The 20,106-nt window shown below is 37.1% G+C and overlaps 1 protein-coding gene across 1 annotated transcript in view; it reads left to right on the top strand.

Moving 5' to 3' along the window:
• The window catches only part of LOC150094791 (uncharacterized), a 210,410-nt gene that overhangs the window by 144,632 nt on the left and 45,672 nt on the right, over positions 1-20,106 (top strand). The window contains exons 8-9 of the mRNA XM_090411345.1: positions 603-754; positions 15,134-15,239. Of these exons, the coding sequence (XP_090267471.1) occupies positions 603-754; positions 15,134-15,239 (258 nt within the window). The remainder of the gene's footprint in view (positions 1-602; positions 755-15,133; positions 15,240-20,106) is intronic.

Here is a 20,106-nt window from a genome sequence, read left to right as displayed (position 1 = left end):
ATAGGCTCTCACCCCCAGGTCATCAGTTAATACACATGACATCGTTCTCTGCGAAACGTTCCTTTTTCATGACATCACTTTCTGCATTCTCACAGGATTATGGCAGAGGCATTCCTTCACAGTCCTCACATGCTGTTGAATCTGAACTTAATGCAGCATAATCGATCTGTTCTTTGGCAGTCATATATGTCTTCTGTATCGTTTATAATGGTTAATAGTCTGATATATAAACATCCTACTGATCCCAAGCGTTTTTAGCATGTTGAAAATAACAGGTGGCCCAACCTTGTGAAATGCTATTACAGCTATATGGTTCTCATAATCTCCCCACAGCATGCTAACACTCTCTCTCTCTCTCCTGATAAACATGTGAATGTTGGCTGCATACAGCAACTAATGGAATTGGGCTTGTACAGTTCTGTGGACCAGGCTGGGTAGTGTGGAAATTGTAACAGTATTTATGGCAAAGCTATGATGTATAAAGAATTTGTTACAGTTTGCTATAGTGAGCACAACTGTAGCATGAAATTATTATTTTATTTATTTTTTTTACGAAAATGTATAGTGATTTACGTTTTTTTAAATTTTATTTGAACTTCTAGGGTTTGCTATTATGCGTTTTGACAAGTGCTTGAATGCAAAACAAAGCACAGAAAAATTAAACACCCATTCAGGCTATATAACTCCAAAAAGTTTGCAGCGATTTACGATGTTTCCTGATTACTTCTGGTCAACCAAGAATGCTAAATTTATTGTAAGAATCTTTGTATTATTATTTTTATCTTTATTTTAGTATGCAGGTTTGAATCTAATGATATTTTAAATACATGTTTAGACTTAGGTGCTGGTTTTCACTCAGAATTACATTTAATGGAATAAATATAGCACAGAGAAATAATTAAATAACAGGTTTAATTGTTTTGATATTTTGTTTCTGTCATACTGTAATAACATACACAACAATAATTGGAAGAAATTGGACTATTTTGAGTAAATTGTATGAGAAGCATCCTCTATGGGTGCTGTTCTCAAGCCTTAGCTGTTCTCAAACAAGTGGAAAGGCTTATGTGTTCACAGTACGTGTTATTTATTTTCATGGTATTGATGACAACACATAATGATAAGAAAATAATATTTATTACTTAGTTGCTTTTTTTCCGCTGGTATTATATCCAGCATCTTCAGAGCACAAAAACAGTTTGTCACAGTACCAGTACGTGAAACAATATTAATTTGGTATAACAGTGGGAATAGTTTAAAAAAATTGTAATGGACAACACAAGGAACTAAAGTCCCAATTAGGCACCATCAATGGTGGAAAAAGAGAGAAAACAAATATTAATTAGATCAGATCTTAAAAGACTGTTTCCCATAATTTTGGTAAATTTATACAGCCATACTTGTTGATGTTTGAAATATGTTTTAAAGCTTCTGTAGATTCCAAAAGCAATCTCTCTTGCTTATAACAACTTCTATGTAGCACTTTTGTTTTCTTCCATTTGATCCCATGTGAAGGGGTATCCAAGGTATGGTCTGCTAGATCCAACTTACCATAACAATAGTGCCAGATGTATTTTTTATGTTCACCAAGGTGGATGTCAACAGTTCTTCAACATGTCTGTCCATAGTAAACCTGGTCACAGGAACATGCCACTTCATAAACTCCTGGATGTGATAAAGAAGAGAGTTTGTCTTTATATGAATCAAAAGAGTTGCCAATTTGACATAAAGTCTAAATACAGTGCTTAGCTGATATTTATTGAGCACTATAGATATCTTTTCAGATGTGCCTTGAATGTATGGGATAATAACAGCTTTGCTGCGATCTTGTGTGATAGGCAATGGAGGGGGTTTCTAGGGAATATTTAGTATTTTTTCTATCCTATGGAGATTATAGCCATTGGCTAAGAAGGTGTGACATAAGAGTGAATTCTGCAGTAAGAGCATTTTCATTGGATCAATATATGAAATATCCCTGTATGAGGGTGATCTGAAAAGTTGTCGGCCTCGACCATAGATGGCAACACTATCGGCAAGGTTTTTTTTTTTTTCTAAGTTGGTATATTATTATTATTATTATTATTAAACAAGACCTCATGGAGTCAAAGACTCATCTAGGAGGTCTTTTATCTCACACACACCTCATCATACCGCATCTTAAACACATTCCAACTCCTTGCAGACACCACACTCTCAGGCAAGGCATTCCAATCACTCACAACTCTGCACGAAAAAAACCTGCCTCTCACTCCCCTACTCACACCCTCTTTATACAGTTTCCAGGGATGACCTCTGGTTCTACCCTGATCTCCCACTATTCTCTGTAGAACTTCTCCACCATTGATCCTATAACAACCCCTTACCAACTTGTAGATCTCTATCATATCTCCCCTCTTCCTTCTCTCCACTAGACTCTGCAAATTACATCTTTTCAATCTTTCCTCATACTCGACATTCCAGAGGTCAGAAACTACCTTAGTCAGTCGCCTTTGGACCCTTTCCAACATCTCTTCATCCTTCTGAAAACCAGGTGACCAAATCTGGGCATAATAGTCCATGTGTGGCCTAATCAAAGCCTTATACAATGGAACAAGAATCTCCCTACTTCTACGTGTCAGTGTCTTCCGCATCATTCCCAGAAGTCTTTGTGTTGTCTTCACAATTTTGGCGATGTGTCCCCTAATTTTAGATCCTTATCCACTATCAACCCCAGATCTCTTATTTCCTCTACTTCCAACAATATATTCTCACCAAGCATAAACTCTGCATCCCATCTTTGTTTTCCAAATTTTAAAACCTTACATTTTGCAACATTGAACTCATATCCCCATTTGCTTGCCCAATCACTCAATTTATTCAAGTCTTCTTGCAAGGCCACATCTTCACTACTCTTTATGGTTCGTCCCAACTTTGCATCATCTGCAAACAACTGAATATCTCCATCCAAATCTTCGCCAATATCATTAATATACAAGTTAAATAGTAATGGCCCTAAAACAGATCCCTGAGGCACTCCACTAGTGACTTTCCTTTTCCTGGATATTTCACCCCCATACACAACTTGTTGATACCTATCAGATAGCCAGTCTCCAATCCAATGCACTAATCTAATATCCAACCCCATCTGCTCTAGTTTGACTGTCAACTTATCATGAGGTACTCTATCAAAAGCTTTTGCGAAATCCAAGTATATTACTGTGTATCCTTCTCCTCTGTCCAAGGAAGCAGTCACTTTATTGTAATAAGTAAGTAGATTACTAAAACATGACCTCCCTTTAGCAAATCCATGCTGTCCATCAAAGATTATACCATTGTTGTCAACCCAACTCTGGATCCTAGTTCTCACAAGCTTCTCCAACAACTTAACCACAACACCTGACACACAGATAGGCCTATAGTTTGATGCTTGAGTTCGATCACCTCCTTTATGAAGTGGCACAATCTTGCCCTCCTTCCACTCTTTAGGGACTTGACCAAGTGCAAGACTCGTATTAAAAAAATATGTCAAGGCAGATGTCAACACTCTGGTACATTCCTTCAGAATACGCAGTGATATATTATCAAGTCCCACAGCCTTATTTACATCTAGTTTACTCAACTCTCCAAACACCTCTTGCCCACTTACAGTCAGTCTCTCCTCCCCATCATCAGCTGCTCTTAATCTCTCCATGAAGTCACATTCACAAGATTGAAAGATCTTTATGAACTGCTCATTAAGTATCTCCACCACACATTCTGCAACAGCTGTCTTTATACCATTTCCTCCAATCAATGTCATCCTTCCATAATCATTCTTTCTTTTGCTGGCTACATATCGAAAGAACTCCCTAGGATTCTTTTTGGCTTCATTTGCTACTCTCACCAACCAAGTCACCATCCTTGCCTGGTCTTTGTAGACCTAATGAAATTGGTTACTTCCACTTCTCTTATGCTGCCTCCACAGTGCCCTTTTTCTCTGTATTGCATGCTTAATCTCTTTATTTATCCATCTCACACCTACCTTATTTAACCTTCTCACCCATGGTATACATTTAGACATTGCATCTACTAAATATTTTTTGAAAATCCCCCAAGCTGCAGTGATCTCTTTTCCAGCTAACTCCTCATTCCATGCTACACCTGCAAGCTGTCTCCTGAGCTCTTCATAATCACCCCCCTTGTAGTTCCACATATACCCATTTTTCACAGGGGTCCTTGCACTGCTGGCAACCACCCAAGTAATCACCTCATGGTCACTTTCACCAATTGGTGGATGATTTGATAACTCATTGATAATTACATCCTCCGATGAGATGACCAAATCCAAGACACTTAATCCTCGTGTGCCCTCTGTTACATACTGTCTGAGGTAGTTATCCCTCAAAAACTCAAGAAACTCATTTTCTTTACTTCCAGTTGCTATCTTTTCATTCCAGTCTATATTGCCATAATTAAAATCACCCATAATGATCACCCTTTTCTTATTTGTTTGGCTTCTTTGACTATACATTTCACTATCACCACCATCCACATTACCAGGTCTATAACAACATCCCACCAAGTAATTGATTCTATTCATCTCTATCTCACACCATACTGCCTCAAAACCACTGGCCCCATTTCCCTCTTGCATCTCTACCTTGTATGGACATAACTCTTTCTCTATCATCAATAGCACTCCCCCTCCCTTTTTACCCCTTCTATCCTCACGAAACACATCATACCTTTCCATCTCTATTCCTGTCAGGATGTCATCCTCATCTAACCATGTCTCACTTATTCCGACAATCTCTGGGTGCACAGACGCAATTAGTGCAACCATTTCATCCGCCTTGTTTCTTATACTTCTAGCATTGGTATACAAACACAACAACTCATTTCTGGATCTACAGCTAGTTCCACTGATACCACTCACTCGATGTGATCTCTCCATGCTGGACTGGGGCCATTTCCCTTTCTGCTTCTTCATTTTAGAACCCTTTGCAATTCCATCTGTTTCCTTTTGATCCCTGATCATCCCATTACTTTCCTGCCTACACATGCTCTTACCTCCTCTTGGAGCATCCACCTTTCTCACGCTGTGTATCCCTGTCCACCCTGAGCCTCCCCGTTTCCCTGCTCCTCTTGCACACCCATTCTCTCATTTTCTATACTCATACCACTCACTTCCTCATTCATTTCCACTTCTTCAATCTCTCCTGTCTTACTCTCCTGCTCTTCCACATCACTCCCCTCTCGATCTGATTCATTCTCTCTATTCACTTCTCCACTTTCCAGCAGCAGTCTCTCCAAGCGACTCACACCATAACCACTCAAATGCAGTCCATCGCTCTCATACAGCTCACTTCGTCCCTCAAACTCATTCCACACATTAACAAACTGTACTCCCATCTCCTCGCACATTTCAGCCAGAATATCATTCATAATCCTTGCTCTCCGCCTCATTTCACCACAATCATACCTAGGCAACACACTGACTACCCTTCCTGTCACACTATTCTCTTTTATCTTTCCAAGCAGTCTCCTGACATTCATTTTGACATGCTCTTTGTTCTCTCTCAAATCATTTGTACCAATTAATACAATTAACTCTTTTGCTCGTTCCCGCCTCATATTCAATGCCTCAATCACTCTACTCATTTTACCGCCTGGAAAACATACCTTGTGCATTTTATCCTCTAGCACACCTTTAATAATGGAGTCGCCATACAACGCCACTCGCTCATCTTTCGTTAACTCTTTCATGCCATCATGATTTATTTTAATAGTTTTGACCTGAATTCTCTTAATTTCATTCCACATCCATTTCATTTCTTGCTTCATCCAATCCAATTCACCTTCCAAACCTCGCGACACATTCTCTCTATCATTAAATCTTTCTAACTCTCGACCCCCTCTTCTCACTTTTCCTCTCATTCATCCTTCTTTGTTTCCGTACTTTCGGTCCAACATACGTCCAACTTTCACTATCATTCTTCTCACTTTCACTCTCACATATCTTTCTTTGTTTCCGTACTTTCGGACTAACATGCGTCCAACTTTCACTATTATTCTTCTCACTTTTACTGTCATTCATCTTTCTTTGGTTCAGTACTTTCGTTCCAACATGCGTCCAACTTTCGCCATCATTCATTGTTTTTTTGCTATCATTCATTCTTTCGATTTTTTTTACTTGCGATTTCTGCATCACGCCATTTCTACTTTCATTCGTTCTCTCAATTTCGTTTCTTTCCGCTTCACTTTCGTCCCTTTTAACATCCGTTACAGTAGTCAAATCGCTCTTTTTCTTTTTTCCTGATTTTTTAACATTTTTTCGCCTGTCTTTTCTCACCATCCCTCTCTTTCAAACGTGCACTCGTGACACAATTGGTACTAGCACTTTCTGTCATCAATTTCATATTCGCATTCATCAATTCCTCGTTCAGGTCACATTTCGCACACACCCTTCTTCCATCCACATTAAACATCCACAAATCATTTATGTAATCGAAGGAATACATATAACAGACTTCACACTTAACGAAACAACTGAAATCTAAATTAAAATTATGGAACGACAATGCCGCCGCCATTTTTTTTTTTTTTTCTGTAGGTTACTAGGTCTAATATTAACGATTTCGTATTTAGTTTAGGCAAGGAAAAAAACCCCACACTAATAATATCAGTAGCGTACAACGTTTACAGCCGCTCTTACTTAAACAATTACGCATATATACTTAATTATTCCTAGTAAAACTTATCTGAATCAGGAGCTCTTCAAAACACATCCGTAGCGCTTGACCCACGAGCGCCCCTTCCATGCTATCTGTCATAAGCATCCATGTAAAATTGCAAGTCATTCAGGTAGTTTGTTTTATACAGCTGTCTGATGCAAAAGTGTTGTCTGCATCCCTTGAAATGGATAAAATTGAGAATCGTGCGGTTATAAAATTATTTGTAAAAGAAGGTTTAACGCCAAAAGAAATTCATTTGAAGTTCATAAATGTTTATGGGCACTCTTCTCCTTCTTTTTCAACAATTAAGAAATGGACTGCCGAGTTTAAATGTGACAGTACCATCCTTCAAGATGATCCATGTGATGGACGTCCAAAAAGTGTTACAACACCAGAAATTATTGATCGTTTGCACGATATGGTATTGGATGACCCACAAGTCAAAGTGCGTGAAATTGCTAAGACTATAGGCATTTCAAAAGAACGTGTAGGATATATTTTGCATGAAGAATTGCAAATGAAAAAGCTTTGTGCAAGATGGATGCCGCGCTTGCTCACAGCAGATCAAAAACGCAGTCACATGAAAATCTCTGAACAGTGTTGGAGCGTTTTAACAAGAATAAAGCTGATTTTGTGCATTGATTTATTACTATGGATGAGACTTGGATTCAACATTACACACCAGAATCCAAACAGCAGTCAAAACAGTGGACAGAAGCCAGTTGTTCAGTGCCAAAGAAGACAAAGGCGGTTCCATCAGCAGGAAAGGTCACGACATCGGTGTTTTGGGATGCTAAAGGTATTTTGTTTATTAATTATCTTGAAAAGGGTAAAACAATAACCGGGGAATATTATTCCAGTCTTTTAACCAGACTAGAAGAAAAAATTCGTGAGAAAAGACCTGGTATGCAGAAGAAAATATTCATCTTTCATCAGGACAATGCACCTGCCCACAAAAGTGTTTTGGCAATGGGAAAATTAAAGGATCTGCACTATGAATTGTTGGAACATCCATCCAGATTTGGCTCCCTCTGACTTCTGTCTCTTCCCAAAACTAAAACTCTTCCTCGCTGGTCAACGTTTTTCTTTGAATCAGGAGATAATTGCAGTTGTAGGGGGTATTTTGCAGATCTTACTGAGAACCACTACAGGGATGGAATAATGGTACTGGAGTATTGCTGGAATAAATGTATTGGTCTTAAGGGAGATTATGTTGCAAAATAGAAATAATTTTGAAATTATAAATTCGTTTTTTCATTGTTAGGCCGAGAACTTTTCAGACCACCCTTGTATGTGTGGGTTTTCTATAAACAGAAAAAGATAATGAACCGTCTGGAAGCCATGTGATTAGTGTATCCAGGAAGGGCTGACAGTCGTTAGCTTCCTGTTCCATTGTGAAGTGGATTTTAGGGTGTTGGCTATTTAAATATTCTAAAAAATAAATACAGTCATTCTCGAACCACTGGTTTTGCTATGTTATATTGATTAATGTGTTTGCTATTTAGCCACATGGTCCAGACTCATTGGATACATTTTTAGTGATTATGCCAGCAAAATATCAGTAAATAAGTTAATACATATTATTTTCTTCTCATTCTGTGTTGTCATCAATATTGTGTAAATAAATAACAAAACCTTAGCTTTTGGGCCAGAGGCCACATAAGCATTCAAGTTTCCCAAATCTTGAAAAAGTTTAATACAATCATATTTATTCAGATTAGGCTGTTTTTTTTTTTTTTTTAATCTACTTCTGAATCTAAAAAGAGTCTTTCAGGTTTGTATTTGATGTGATGAAGCATAGTTTTTTTTCATCTTATCCTGTGCAAGGTATCCAAGTCATGGTCCAGACCCAACTGACTATAGTTGTGGCAGTTGATGTATATCTTGTGTTAACTAATGTGAATGTTAGCATATCTCCCAGTTTGATCATAATATGATAAATTGGAAGAACAAGGGGCCCTTATAAACACCTAGAACAGAGAGTGGAGAAGAGAATCCTTATGAGAGCAGAGAAATGAGGCCAGTTTTACATAAGGTTGGAAATCAGTTCAGAGATCATATTACTTTCAAGTTCTGGCTATTTTTTCTGAGGTGCTCTGGATATAGGAAATAGTAATAGCATTACTGTAGTTTGTAGGTTAAGTCGGATGTGAGGAGAGGAACAGCTTATTTGTTAATTGTTTTGTTATTATAACTATTGCACAGAACGGTTCTGCTGACATTGTTTTAGGGCTGTTGTTGTTTAATCTATATGTTAATAACATTGGAGTAGGTGTTTGAATAGGAATATTCAGTTGATTTTTGATGGAGCAAAATTGGGAAGAACTGCGAGTAGAGCAGATGTTATGGCTTTAGAAGAAGACTTTAGTAGATGAATGGCTTGGGAGTGGAGAGACCAGTTCAATGTTGTACAGTTTTAAAATTTGGAAAACAAAGACGAGATATAGAGTCTACAACTGGTGGGGATATATTGGAGAAGATGGAGTTAATAAAAGATCTTGCGATGATGGTGGATAAGAATCTAAAATTTTGAGACCAGATTGCTAAAATTTTGAGGACAGCAAATTCTGGCAATGATGCAGGGGACTGACTTCTATAAGGAGATTGGTTTCATTGTATTATAAGGCCTTGATTATGCCACATATGGACTACATTGCATAGATTTGGTCACCTGGTTTTTTTAAAAGGATAAAGAGATATTGTAAAGGATCAAGAGATGTTAACTATAAGATGGTTTCTGGTGTCTGGAATGTTAAGTTTGAAGAAAGGTTCAGAAGTTGCAATGTACAGAGTTTTGTGTATGAAAAGGAAGGGGATATGATAGAGACATATAGGTTGATAAGGGATTTTTATTAGATTAATGCTGAAGAGGTTGCCACAGGTAGCTATATAAGGAGAGTGTAAGAAAAGACAGTGAGAAGCAATTTTTGAAGAATGCAGTGTCTGCAGAGAATGTTAATGTATTTATGGCACACCTCCCATAATGAATCTTTGACTCCATGGAGGTCTGAAGATATATTTGAAATGGTCCAAAGAAGATTAAGATGGTAACTGGTCTTTGGGATGTGGAATATGCAGATAAATTGAGGGATGCAGTTTGCAAAGCATTGTGAATAGGAGTAAGAGAGAGGATATGATTGAAACATTTAAGTTGGTTAATTGTTGTTACCATTAACCATTAATTTGAAATTTTTCAAAGAATGGGAGAACAGGATAGAACAAGGGAACATACCTGGAAGCTGTATAAGGAGGGTGTGAGATTATTATTATTACGTAACACCTGCTGAGAGTCCAAAGACTCACCGAGGGAGGGCACCTACTCTGCAACTCTCTGTCCCCACCACTCACAAATCCACCACCGCAACTGCTTTCATCATTACACCAACACCATCTACCTCCGACCCATCACCTCTAGTATTTTCACAGACAATCACAAACATCCATTCCCACGGTGGAATTCGAATCCACAGCCTTTTGACTGGAGAGCAGATATGCTAACCACTTGGCCAACCAGGCCAACATTGAATGTGTTTAAAAACATAGTTTGATAGGATTTGTGTGTAACAGTGTGTACAACCTTGCATGATGAGTCTTTTGAATCCATGAAGGTCTAGTGTTAATAATAATAACAATAATAATACATTTTGAGTAAAATGAGAAAATTATTGCTGCCAGTTTTGATGAATACTGAGTCTAATTGCCTTTAACTCAGTGGTGTCCAGTGTAAATAATAGTCACAGTTGTAATTCTGTTTTTTTTTATTCACCACATTATATATGAGAATTTAAAAAAATAACTACGTTATAAATGGCATGTATATGATATTTTATTCATAAATAAATACAAAAGAATAACAAAAAAAATTAATAAGTAGCACAAAATACACACATTTTAATGTGACACTGTTCGTTCTTTATCTTGTACTATGAAATTTGGTACATTAATGCTGATGCACATCTTAGCTTGACATCTAGATTTACATCAATAATTTCAATCAGTATTTCAGTTTTATTAAATTTACAGGTGAAAAGTACATTCACAGACCCATATGGTTAAAAATATGCATTAGCAGTTTTCATATTTCAAAGTTGAGTACCTGAAATTCATTTCCTTTTCAAATATGTATCTGCATGATATGACTCTTCACTTACAAGACAATCAGTTTGACTTTGAAGCAAAAGCATATTTCTTTCAAAATGATGTCTTCCTAAAGAAAGTACATTTATAATCTTGTGACAGAACAGAGAATGATGAATGTATTTCATAGATTATTATTAACATCTGATCTCCATGGAGTTAGAGACTCATTGTTACTAATTTTTAAATTATTATATGTGGAAAAATCCCTAAGTCTGTATCCATTTTTATTAGGACAAGTTTGGAGGCCCTAAGGTGGCAGCCCTAACAGCAAACTAGGCTGTGGATGGCCAGTAACCAACCCAGCTGAATCTTTTCTTACTCTATTGTCTCAAGAAAGAAGTAACTGGACTATCACTCTCAGGGGTGTGCCAGTAGTGTCCGCTGCCTGTGTGTAAAACTTTAGTTGGCGCCCCTATACCCAGTAGCACACCAGTAGTGTCCGGCACTGTGCAAAACTTTAGTTGGCACCCCTATCCCTCCCAATAAAAAAAATCACTTTAAGAAAACGTTTTTTTTTAAGTATTTCCTCCTCTTTGGCACCTTTACTATCCTGGCACCTGTGTGCATCGCACACATTGCACATATGGCCGGCGTGCTCCTGGTCACTCTCATTAAATATAATAATAGCATAAAAAATGAGTCAAGTACTGAGAAAGGTAGGAAGTGTCTTTGCTGCCACATTTTTGTTACTATTTTTGGTGTTATTGCATTTCTGGAAGTTCAGCTATTCGTTTCAGGTAATGTCAACCATGTCTCTGTCCTGGTTGGTTGGCTGGGTAGTTTATTAGCTCTCCAACCAATAAGCTGTAGATACAAATCCCACTGCAAAATATCCATGCTTGCAGTAGGATTTGAACCCCACAGCTTATTAATGAATGTCTTAAGTGGTATATGAATTTTACCTCCTTGTCTGAGACTACTGCTCTATTGGATGTAGATATGTATATCTACATTCAATTTGCTAATTGGATGCCTGAAGTAGCTTGAAAAAGTTCCATGTTTGGTCTTTAGAGTAGAGTTTCAGATTGTTATTATTATTATTATTATTATTAACAGAGACCTCCAGGGAGTATGGGACTCATTGAGGGAGGCCACATTCTACCCACATCAGCTATCATACTTATTCTTGAATTCATTCACACTGCTTGCACTCACAACATCCAATGGCAATCCATTCTAGTCATGCACCACCGTATGAGAGAAAAATCTAGCCCTCAACCCCTTCTTAACAGAATTCATTCTCATCTTCGAAGGATGCCCTCTTGTCTTTCCTCACCCTCCATAAAATGAAAAATTCCATCAACTGAAATCCTGTATGACCCTTTCAGAAGTTTGTAAGTCTCAATCATATCACCCCTCTTTCTCCTGTTTGCTAGTGTCTGCAGTCCACAAATTCTCAATCTATCGTCATAATCAGTATTCTACAATCCTGATATTATTTTTAACACTCCCCTTTGCACTCTCTCTACTATATCAAAATCACAACAGAAACCAGGAGACCAGATCTGCGCACAATAGTTCAAGTGAGGTCTTATCAAGGTCTTGTAAAGAGGCAAAATAACATCCTTATTTTACATGTGAACATTCATTTCAGCATTGCAATTATCGTTTGAGTTGTATTTGCAATCTTTACTACATGGTCCCTGAACTTCAACTTGCTATCTACTAACACTCCAAGATCCCTAACCTAATTAGTTTCTTCTAGCATAATCCCTCCAATATAATACAAAATTGGATATCTAATCACACCAAAGTGCATGACTTTACATTTACTGACATTGAACTGACATCCATTTTCCCATGCCTACATTTCCAGCATATTCAAATCATTCTGCAAGTACTGCTTATCATCAGCATTCCTGATTACCCTACCTATCTTTGCATCATCAGCAAATAGCTATATGTTGCCTGTTAAATCCTTCTCACTATCATTACTGTACAGATTGAATAACAGTGGACAGTAATGATATTGGGAAGGATTTAACAGGCAACACATAGCTATTTGCTGATGATGCAAAGATAGGTAGGGTAATCAGGAATGCCGATGATAAGCAGTACTTGCAAAATGATTTGAATATGCTGGAATTGTGGGCATGGGAAAATGGATGTCAGTAAATGTAAAGTCATGCACTTTGGTGTGATTAGATATCCAATTTTGTATTATATTGGAGGGATTATGCTAGATAATTGCAATGCTGAAATCTGTTAGTCAGCTGTCCTCTTATCTATGCCAGCAGTTTATAATCCAATCCCATATTCTCCAATTTATGCAAAAGTCTTCCATGCTGTATTCTGTCCAAAACCTTAGCAAAATACAAAAGTGTCATGGTATATCCATTCCCCTTGTCTAACTCAGTGAGCAAATTGCTAAAACATGACCTTCGCTTAAACCCATGCTATTCATTGCAAAGTAGAGATTGACTGTCAACTCATTTCTGAATGCAAGCCCTAACCAATTTTTTCAAAATCTTCACCTCCATTCATAAGATACTGTTAAGTCGATAGTTGGATATATTGGCCTTTGCACCACCCTTGTGCAATAGGATTACCATACATTCTTTCCATTCCTGTTGAATCTTCCCTGTTCTGAGACTCAAATTATATAGCTTGGAATAGCCAGTTCAGCTGATTTTTTTTTTAGTACCTGTGCTGATATCCCATCAGTCCCTATTGCTGAATTGTTATTCAGTTTGTGCAACAGCTCTAATACTTCCTATTTAATACACCTGAGTTTCTTCAGAAAAAGTACCATTGAACTCACTGTTGCATACACCAGGTTAACACTTAAGTCTACCTTGTACTAATACATGTGTGTTAGAGGCTAATCATGTTTGGCATTCACATAAACGCTGATTCTAAATTGAAACCACCTTCATAATTCCTAGGAACTTGACTTATTTTTTACATTGAGATTTTTTAGGAGTATCATTTAATTTTTTAGATGAAATAAGTAAATGATTGTGGTATAATTAGTCAAATCAGTTAAACTAAACAATGAGACCTGTATCAGTGTCTATAGTATTGTAACTTTCTGTTCTTTTTTTGGTGCGACTCTGTTGAAATTCTCAAGGAGAGAAATAAGTAACAATATTCTATATTTTAGTTATGACTTGTAGAGATGCCTGCAGAGGACGAAGAGAAGGAGAACACTTGTTTTTCATTTTTTTGTTAATTTTAAAGCACTTTAGTATTAGTAATTGAAATTTGATGCTTCAAGTTTTGAAAACTGTGTCCAGATTTGTATTGATTTACAGTTTGCAGATCAAATTCAGTTTAATGATTTTTGTAATAAGAGTAAGTCTTTTCTATAATAAGGAATGGGTGATCCTTCAGTACTTGGATTAAGAGGCACTGCCTTAACCCTTGATCATGAACTTGCAAGTACTGAAGTACTTGCAACTTGTTTTAGTATGTGTTTTTAGTATGTAATTGGTTAACAATCACATAGTGCACAATTCAATAATTTATTGCTGATCTTATTTTTTAATGCTCACTATAAACTAAATATCAAGTAAAAACAAACAATATAAGTATAACTTATTACATTTGCATTTTCTGAAATTTTTGAAAATAGATGGTGATTATCAGAATAGCTGTAAAAGTAATGGTATATTCTCTCGGAGAAAGGAGAAAAAAGCAATTCTTATTGCACCCATATTTACAAAGTAATACTAATGCTCATTTTAGAGGTTAAGCTCAGTTAATATGAGAAAGTTAGTCAAATCAGTTAAACTAAACAATGAGACCTGTATCAGTGTCTATAGTATTGTAACTTTCTGTTCTTTTTTTGGTGCGATTCTGTTGAAATTCTCAAGGAGAGAAATAACTTCTCTCCTTGAGAATTTCAAGGAGAGAAGTTATTATATCAAACCAAAGAAGTTATATATCAGCCAAAACAACTTCTTTGGTTTTTGTTTGCCTTAGCTTGAAACATAGCCCAAGATTTGCATAATCATACTATTTGCATAAACTAATCACACTTATTGGAATTACCAGATTTAAAGGAGTTTTTCTTTTAAAGCTATGAATAGTTGGATATCACATTTGGAATTTATGTAATTTAAAAAAAAAAATACAGACAATTTGTAGAAGTCTTTAAAATTGCTTTACACGTGATAAGTACAATTGTATAAAATATTAAAGAAGATTCTCAAAAATCAAAATTTGTTAACCTAAGTTAGGATCTGTAAGTTAAGAATATTTTTACAATATTTGTTCATGTTATGTGAAACTAACTGTATGTTTCAAATTGCACAGAGAATTCGGATATTACAATAATTTTTTCCCTATTATTTCAATAGTTTAATGCAGACAATGGGAATATCAAAGTTTGTTATTCAAATGGTGGAAACAGAAAACCTGAGGAAGAAGATAGAAACTGTGAGAGCACAAACATTGCCAATAACAGTATGTATGATAATATATAAAATTACTTTTTAAAAAATAAAATAAAACAAAAATATAAGTTAATTGATTAATGTGTGTATGTGTTAATGAAACTTATTATGGTACTGTGCACATTCTGTTCAGTGGTTAAATTAAACAACACAAAGACTTCTGGGAATGATGTGGAGGACACAGCCTTGTAGCAGTAGGAAGATTCTTGTTCTGTTGTATAAGGCTTTGATTGACCACACATGGACACATGAAAGCCAGGTAACCAAATCAGATTTGGTCACCTGGCTTTCAAAAGGACAAAGAGATGTTGGAAGGAGTCTCCAGAGGCGACTGACTAAGGTTGTTTCTGACCTCTGGAATGTCGAATATGAGGAAAAGGTTGAGAAGATGCAATTTACAGAGTTTCGTAGATAGGAGGAGGAGGGGGGATGTGATAGAGACCTACAAGTTAGTAAGGGGTTGTTATATGATCAATGTTGGAGAGGTTCTACAGAAAACAGTGGGAGATCCATAGGTTATCCCTGGAAGCTGTATAAGTAGGGAGTGAAAAGCAGGTTTTTTGCATGCAGAGTTGTGAATGATTGGAATGCCTTGCCTGAGAGTGTGGTGTCTGCAGAGAATTTGAGTGTGTTTAAAGCATGGTATGTGATGAGCTGTGTGTATGATAAAAGGACCTCCTAGATGAGTCTTCGACTCCATGAGATTTTGGGTAATAATAATACTAATAATTCTTAGCCCTTCCACCCAACACAGCTAAGACTAGCAACAGTACCCATAGAGAGCATCTCTTATAGGACTTTAGGCTTTCTGTCTAATCTGTTTAATTTCTGTGTGTTCTTGTCACCATGGAAGATGATGCCACTGTTAGGGAATCTATACTGCAGGAAATCAAACTTCAGGGATAAGGAGTCAAGGAGGTCAGAATGCTGCTTTTATGATGAATAATGAGTTTCAGAAATCTTAAGCCACAGACAGTCAAAAAAGGGAGATTTAAGATTAGACATCCTCTGGCAAAGAATGTCAGATTGCATACATAGTTTGGACAGATAAGATCTACTGTGCTTGTTGTGGCAGAGATTTGGAGATGAGTTAAAAATAGGAGAACACGTTTGGATGTCTGCAGGTGATAGTGCACATAATTTAAGTTGTTGTATATAACATGTATGTCAGTGAAGTTAATGTTGAGGATATTTTTTGTAAGATTTCTCAAGTTTTTTTAATTTTGGGGGGAATTCTTTGTAGGAGGATTGTTTTTTATTTTAAATGAAATGACTCTATTTTGATTGACTATAATGCTAACTTGTCAAAGGTTAAGGGGGAAAGGTAGCAAGGAAGAGGGCATACTGTTAAATTATTATTATTATTATTATTATTATTACCACGGGCTACTCCAGGAGTCCTTAGACTCATCGAGGGAGGCCCTAAACATCATGTTCACACAGCTGTTCAACATTCTCACAGTATCTATCATACCTTGCCTTGAACTCGCTCACTGTCATAGCACCCACAACAGACTCTGGCAGCTTATTCCACTCATTTACCACTCTAAAAGTAAAGAACCCAGCTCTAACACCCCTGCTAACCACGCTCTTGCCCAGCTTCCATGGGTGTCCCCTAGTTCTCCCACCACCAGTCCTGATCTCAAAAATATCATCTGAATTAATCCTATAGAATCCTTTTAGCAATTTGAATGTCTCAATCATATCTCCCCTTTTTCGCCTATCAACTAGTTTCTGCAACCCACAAATCTTCAACCTGTTCTCATATGGTGCATTCCATAGACCTGCTATCATCTTAGTCACTCGCCTCTGGATCCTCTCAACCTCCTCCCCATCAAGAAGGAACCGAGGTGACCAAATCTGGGCACAGTAGTCAAGATGAGGTCTTATCAGGGCTCGGTACAGAGGTACAATAACTTGTTTTTCTCTGCTCGTCAAGGTATTTTTCAACAACCAAGTGAGTTGATGAGCTGATTTAGCTACTTTCGCAATGTGCCCCCTAAACTTCATCTCCCTATCCACCAACACTTCCAAGTCCCTGGCCTCATCAATCTCTTGTAGTACAGTTCCACCAATGTGGTATACTGCTGCTAATCTTTTCACTCCGAAATGCATAACCTTACATTTTGTCACATTAAATTGACATCCATTCTCCTTAGTCCAGAACTCCAATCTATCTAAGTCATCTTGCAAGACTTTGACATCTTCTGCATTCACTATCGCCCTACCCAACTTTGCATCATCAGCGAACAAATGAACTGTCCCACTTAGACCATTCTCTATATCGTTAATGAACAGATTAAACAGCAGTGGTCCAAGAACAGAACCCTGTGGCACACCACTAGTCACAGGCCGTTTTTTGGACTCTACTCCTGAATAAACTACTCTTTGATATCTCTCCATCAACCACCCAGCTATCCATCTCACCAACCCTATATCCATTCCCATATGTTGTAGTTTACGGATTAGAATTCCATGTGGTATCCTGTCAAACGCCTTTGCCAGGTCCAGCAGTATCACTGTAAACCCATTTCCTTTATCCAGTTCAGCCGTCACCCTGTTATAAAACTTGAGCAAGTTACTGAGGCATGATCTACCCTTCACAAAGCCATGCTGTCCTCTGTACAGTATCTCATTTTCATCAATCCATTCCTGTATTTTTCCCTTGACTACTTTCTCCAAGACCTTGACAACGACTCCTGATATGCTGATCGGTCGGTAATTTGCAACCATAGTCTTGGATCCTCCTTTATGCAGTGGAACTATTTTCCCCTCTTTCCACGCCTTCGGGACTAAGCCAGACCTGAGACTCAGATTAAACAACATGGTCAAGGGCACTGATAATTCATTAGCCGCTTCATGCAAGACCCGTGCCGGTATACCATCCAATCCCACAGATGTATTCACATTAAGGTTCTGTAATAGACTATTCACCTCCACTTCATTCATCACAATTCCCATATAAACTAATGGTTCCTTCATTTTTTCAACGTCACCACCTGGATGATATACTTTTGCAAAGTGCGCGCTCAGTAACTCCACTATATCGACTGGTTCAGTGAACTCTTTACCATCGTCATTCCTTAAAATCATTTTGCCATGTACAGTTTTTCTCTTGCTTGCAGCATATTGAAAGAACTGTTTGGGATTCTCTTTTGCTTGCATAGCTAGTTTCCTTTCATAATCAGCTTTTGCTGTTTTTACCACACTCGTTACCCTTCTAGCCTGTACTTTATACCGTTCGTGTGCCTGCAGGTCACCCCGTTCTTTAAATTCCCTCCATAGTTGTTTCTTTTTTTGCAGCTCAAGCTTAATGGTGTTATTCATCCATTTAACCCCTCCTTGTTTCACTATTCGGACCTTAGGTATACAATCAGCCATAACCGCTTGTAAATGCTCTTTGATCACTTCCCATGCTCTATCGACGTCCAGCCCTTGCAGTTGTACATGCCATGGCACTGATCCAAGCAATCTCCTAAGCTTGTCATACTTGCCAGCACGGTAATTCCACATATGCCCTGTCTTAATCACAAATTTCACACCTTTAGCCACCTCCCAGGTCAAGACCTTATGATCACTCTCACCAATAGGTGGCAACATGGTCATATTCATTACAGTCAAATTCTCAGATACTATTACCAGGTCAAGCACTCTCACACCCCTAGTATTTTCAATTACATGCTGTTTCAGATAGTTATCCCTTAATAATTGAATAAAATCCATTTCCTTCCTCACATGTGTCCTCTCCTCCTTCCAATCAATGTTACCATAGTTGAAATCCCCCATAATAATTACCCTCCTTCCACTCATTTCATCAGTTTGTTTATGCATACCATCTCCTCCATCTATTCCATCACCTGGTCTATAGCAGCACCCAGAAATTGTGAATGAAGATATTTATAATTAATAATACTTCATTCATAATTAACAAGACCTACCATATCATAAGCAGGATTTATTTAAATTTATTTTGTTAGTCTCCTGCTTATGAATTCCTTTTTAGTTTTGTTAGTTAATTTTATTTATGTAATTTTTAAATATATTATAGACATGAAAAGCTTCTATATTAAAGTGTCATTTATTTTATTCGCTTTATTCTTTTAATAATAATATTAGAAACTATAATGTATGTAATTTTAATATATCCAGAAGATTCTTTGTGATATCATTTGATTGGTTGTTGTGAGAAAACATGCAAATTTCTCCTAGTGCGTGTTGGAGCGTGAACTACTATATACGAAGGGAAAAAAAAGTTTGATGTGAGCCTAACCAGTGAAAACCAGTTACGGGCAGGAAAAAGAAGGAGTGGATACGAAAATGAAAGTAAAGAGAATCGAGTAGAAAAATATAGAGAACGGTAGCGGGAGACTGGGAGGAATTTTGACGTGCCGAAAACGGAATTAAAAGGACTGGGATTCGCTTGATATTTTAACTTACCTTTTTCTGAGTTGGATTTATACCAAAATTTCCTAACACCTAGCAGTGGAATAGTGCAGGAAATATGATAATACATATAAGAAAAAGAAGAAATAGGTAGATAATTTAAACCAAGTATATAAAGGTTATATTCTCCCAAGTCTATAAATCAGTCGCGGAAGTGGAAAATTCTTTTAAGTTTGTGTTACTACAAAGCAAAAGTCAGCAAGGACTTTAAAATTATTGTTCGATCTCCTTATGATGTGATGAAGCTATATCCTGTTAAGATTACCTTTACTATACTTAGTGAGAAGTAACGAAAATTAATTCCTCCGAAAGTAAATTGTTCCTAGTTGCAACTAGGAACAATTTACTTTCGTATTCAGCTAGTCAAGATTTAATATGTGATGTGCTAAGACTTTTCCTCTTCAAATGATAAATGCTATGTTATTGAATTAAGT

This window comes from Typopeltis vanoorti, chromosome 21 (genome assembly GCF_054136105.1).
Source record: "Typopeltis vanoorti isolate ZY-2024b chromosome 21, IOZ_Tvanoo_1.0, whole genome shotgun sequence".
Taxonomy (NCBI): Eukaryota; Metazoa; Arthropoda; class Arachnida; order Uropygi; family Thelyphonidae; genus Typopeltis; species Typopeltis vanoorti.
Note: the sequence above shows the minus strand (reverse complement) of the source record. Positions and strands in the feature narration are given on the sequence as shown.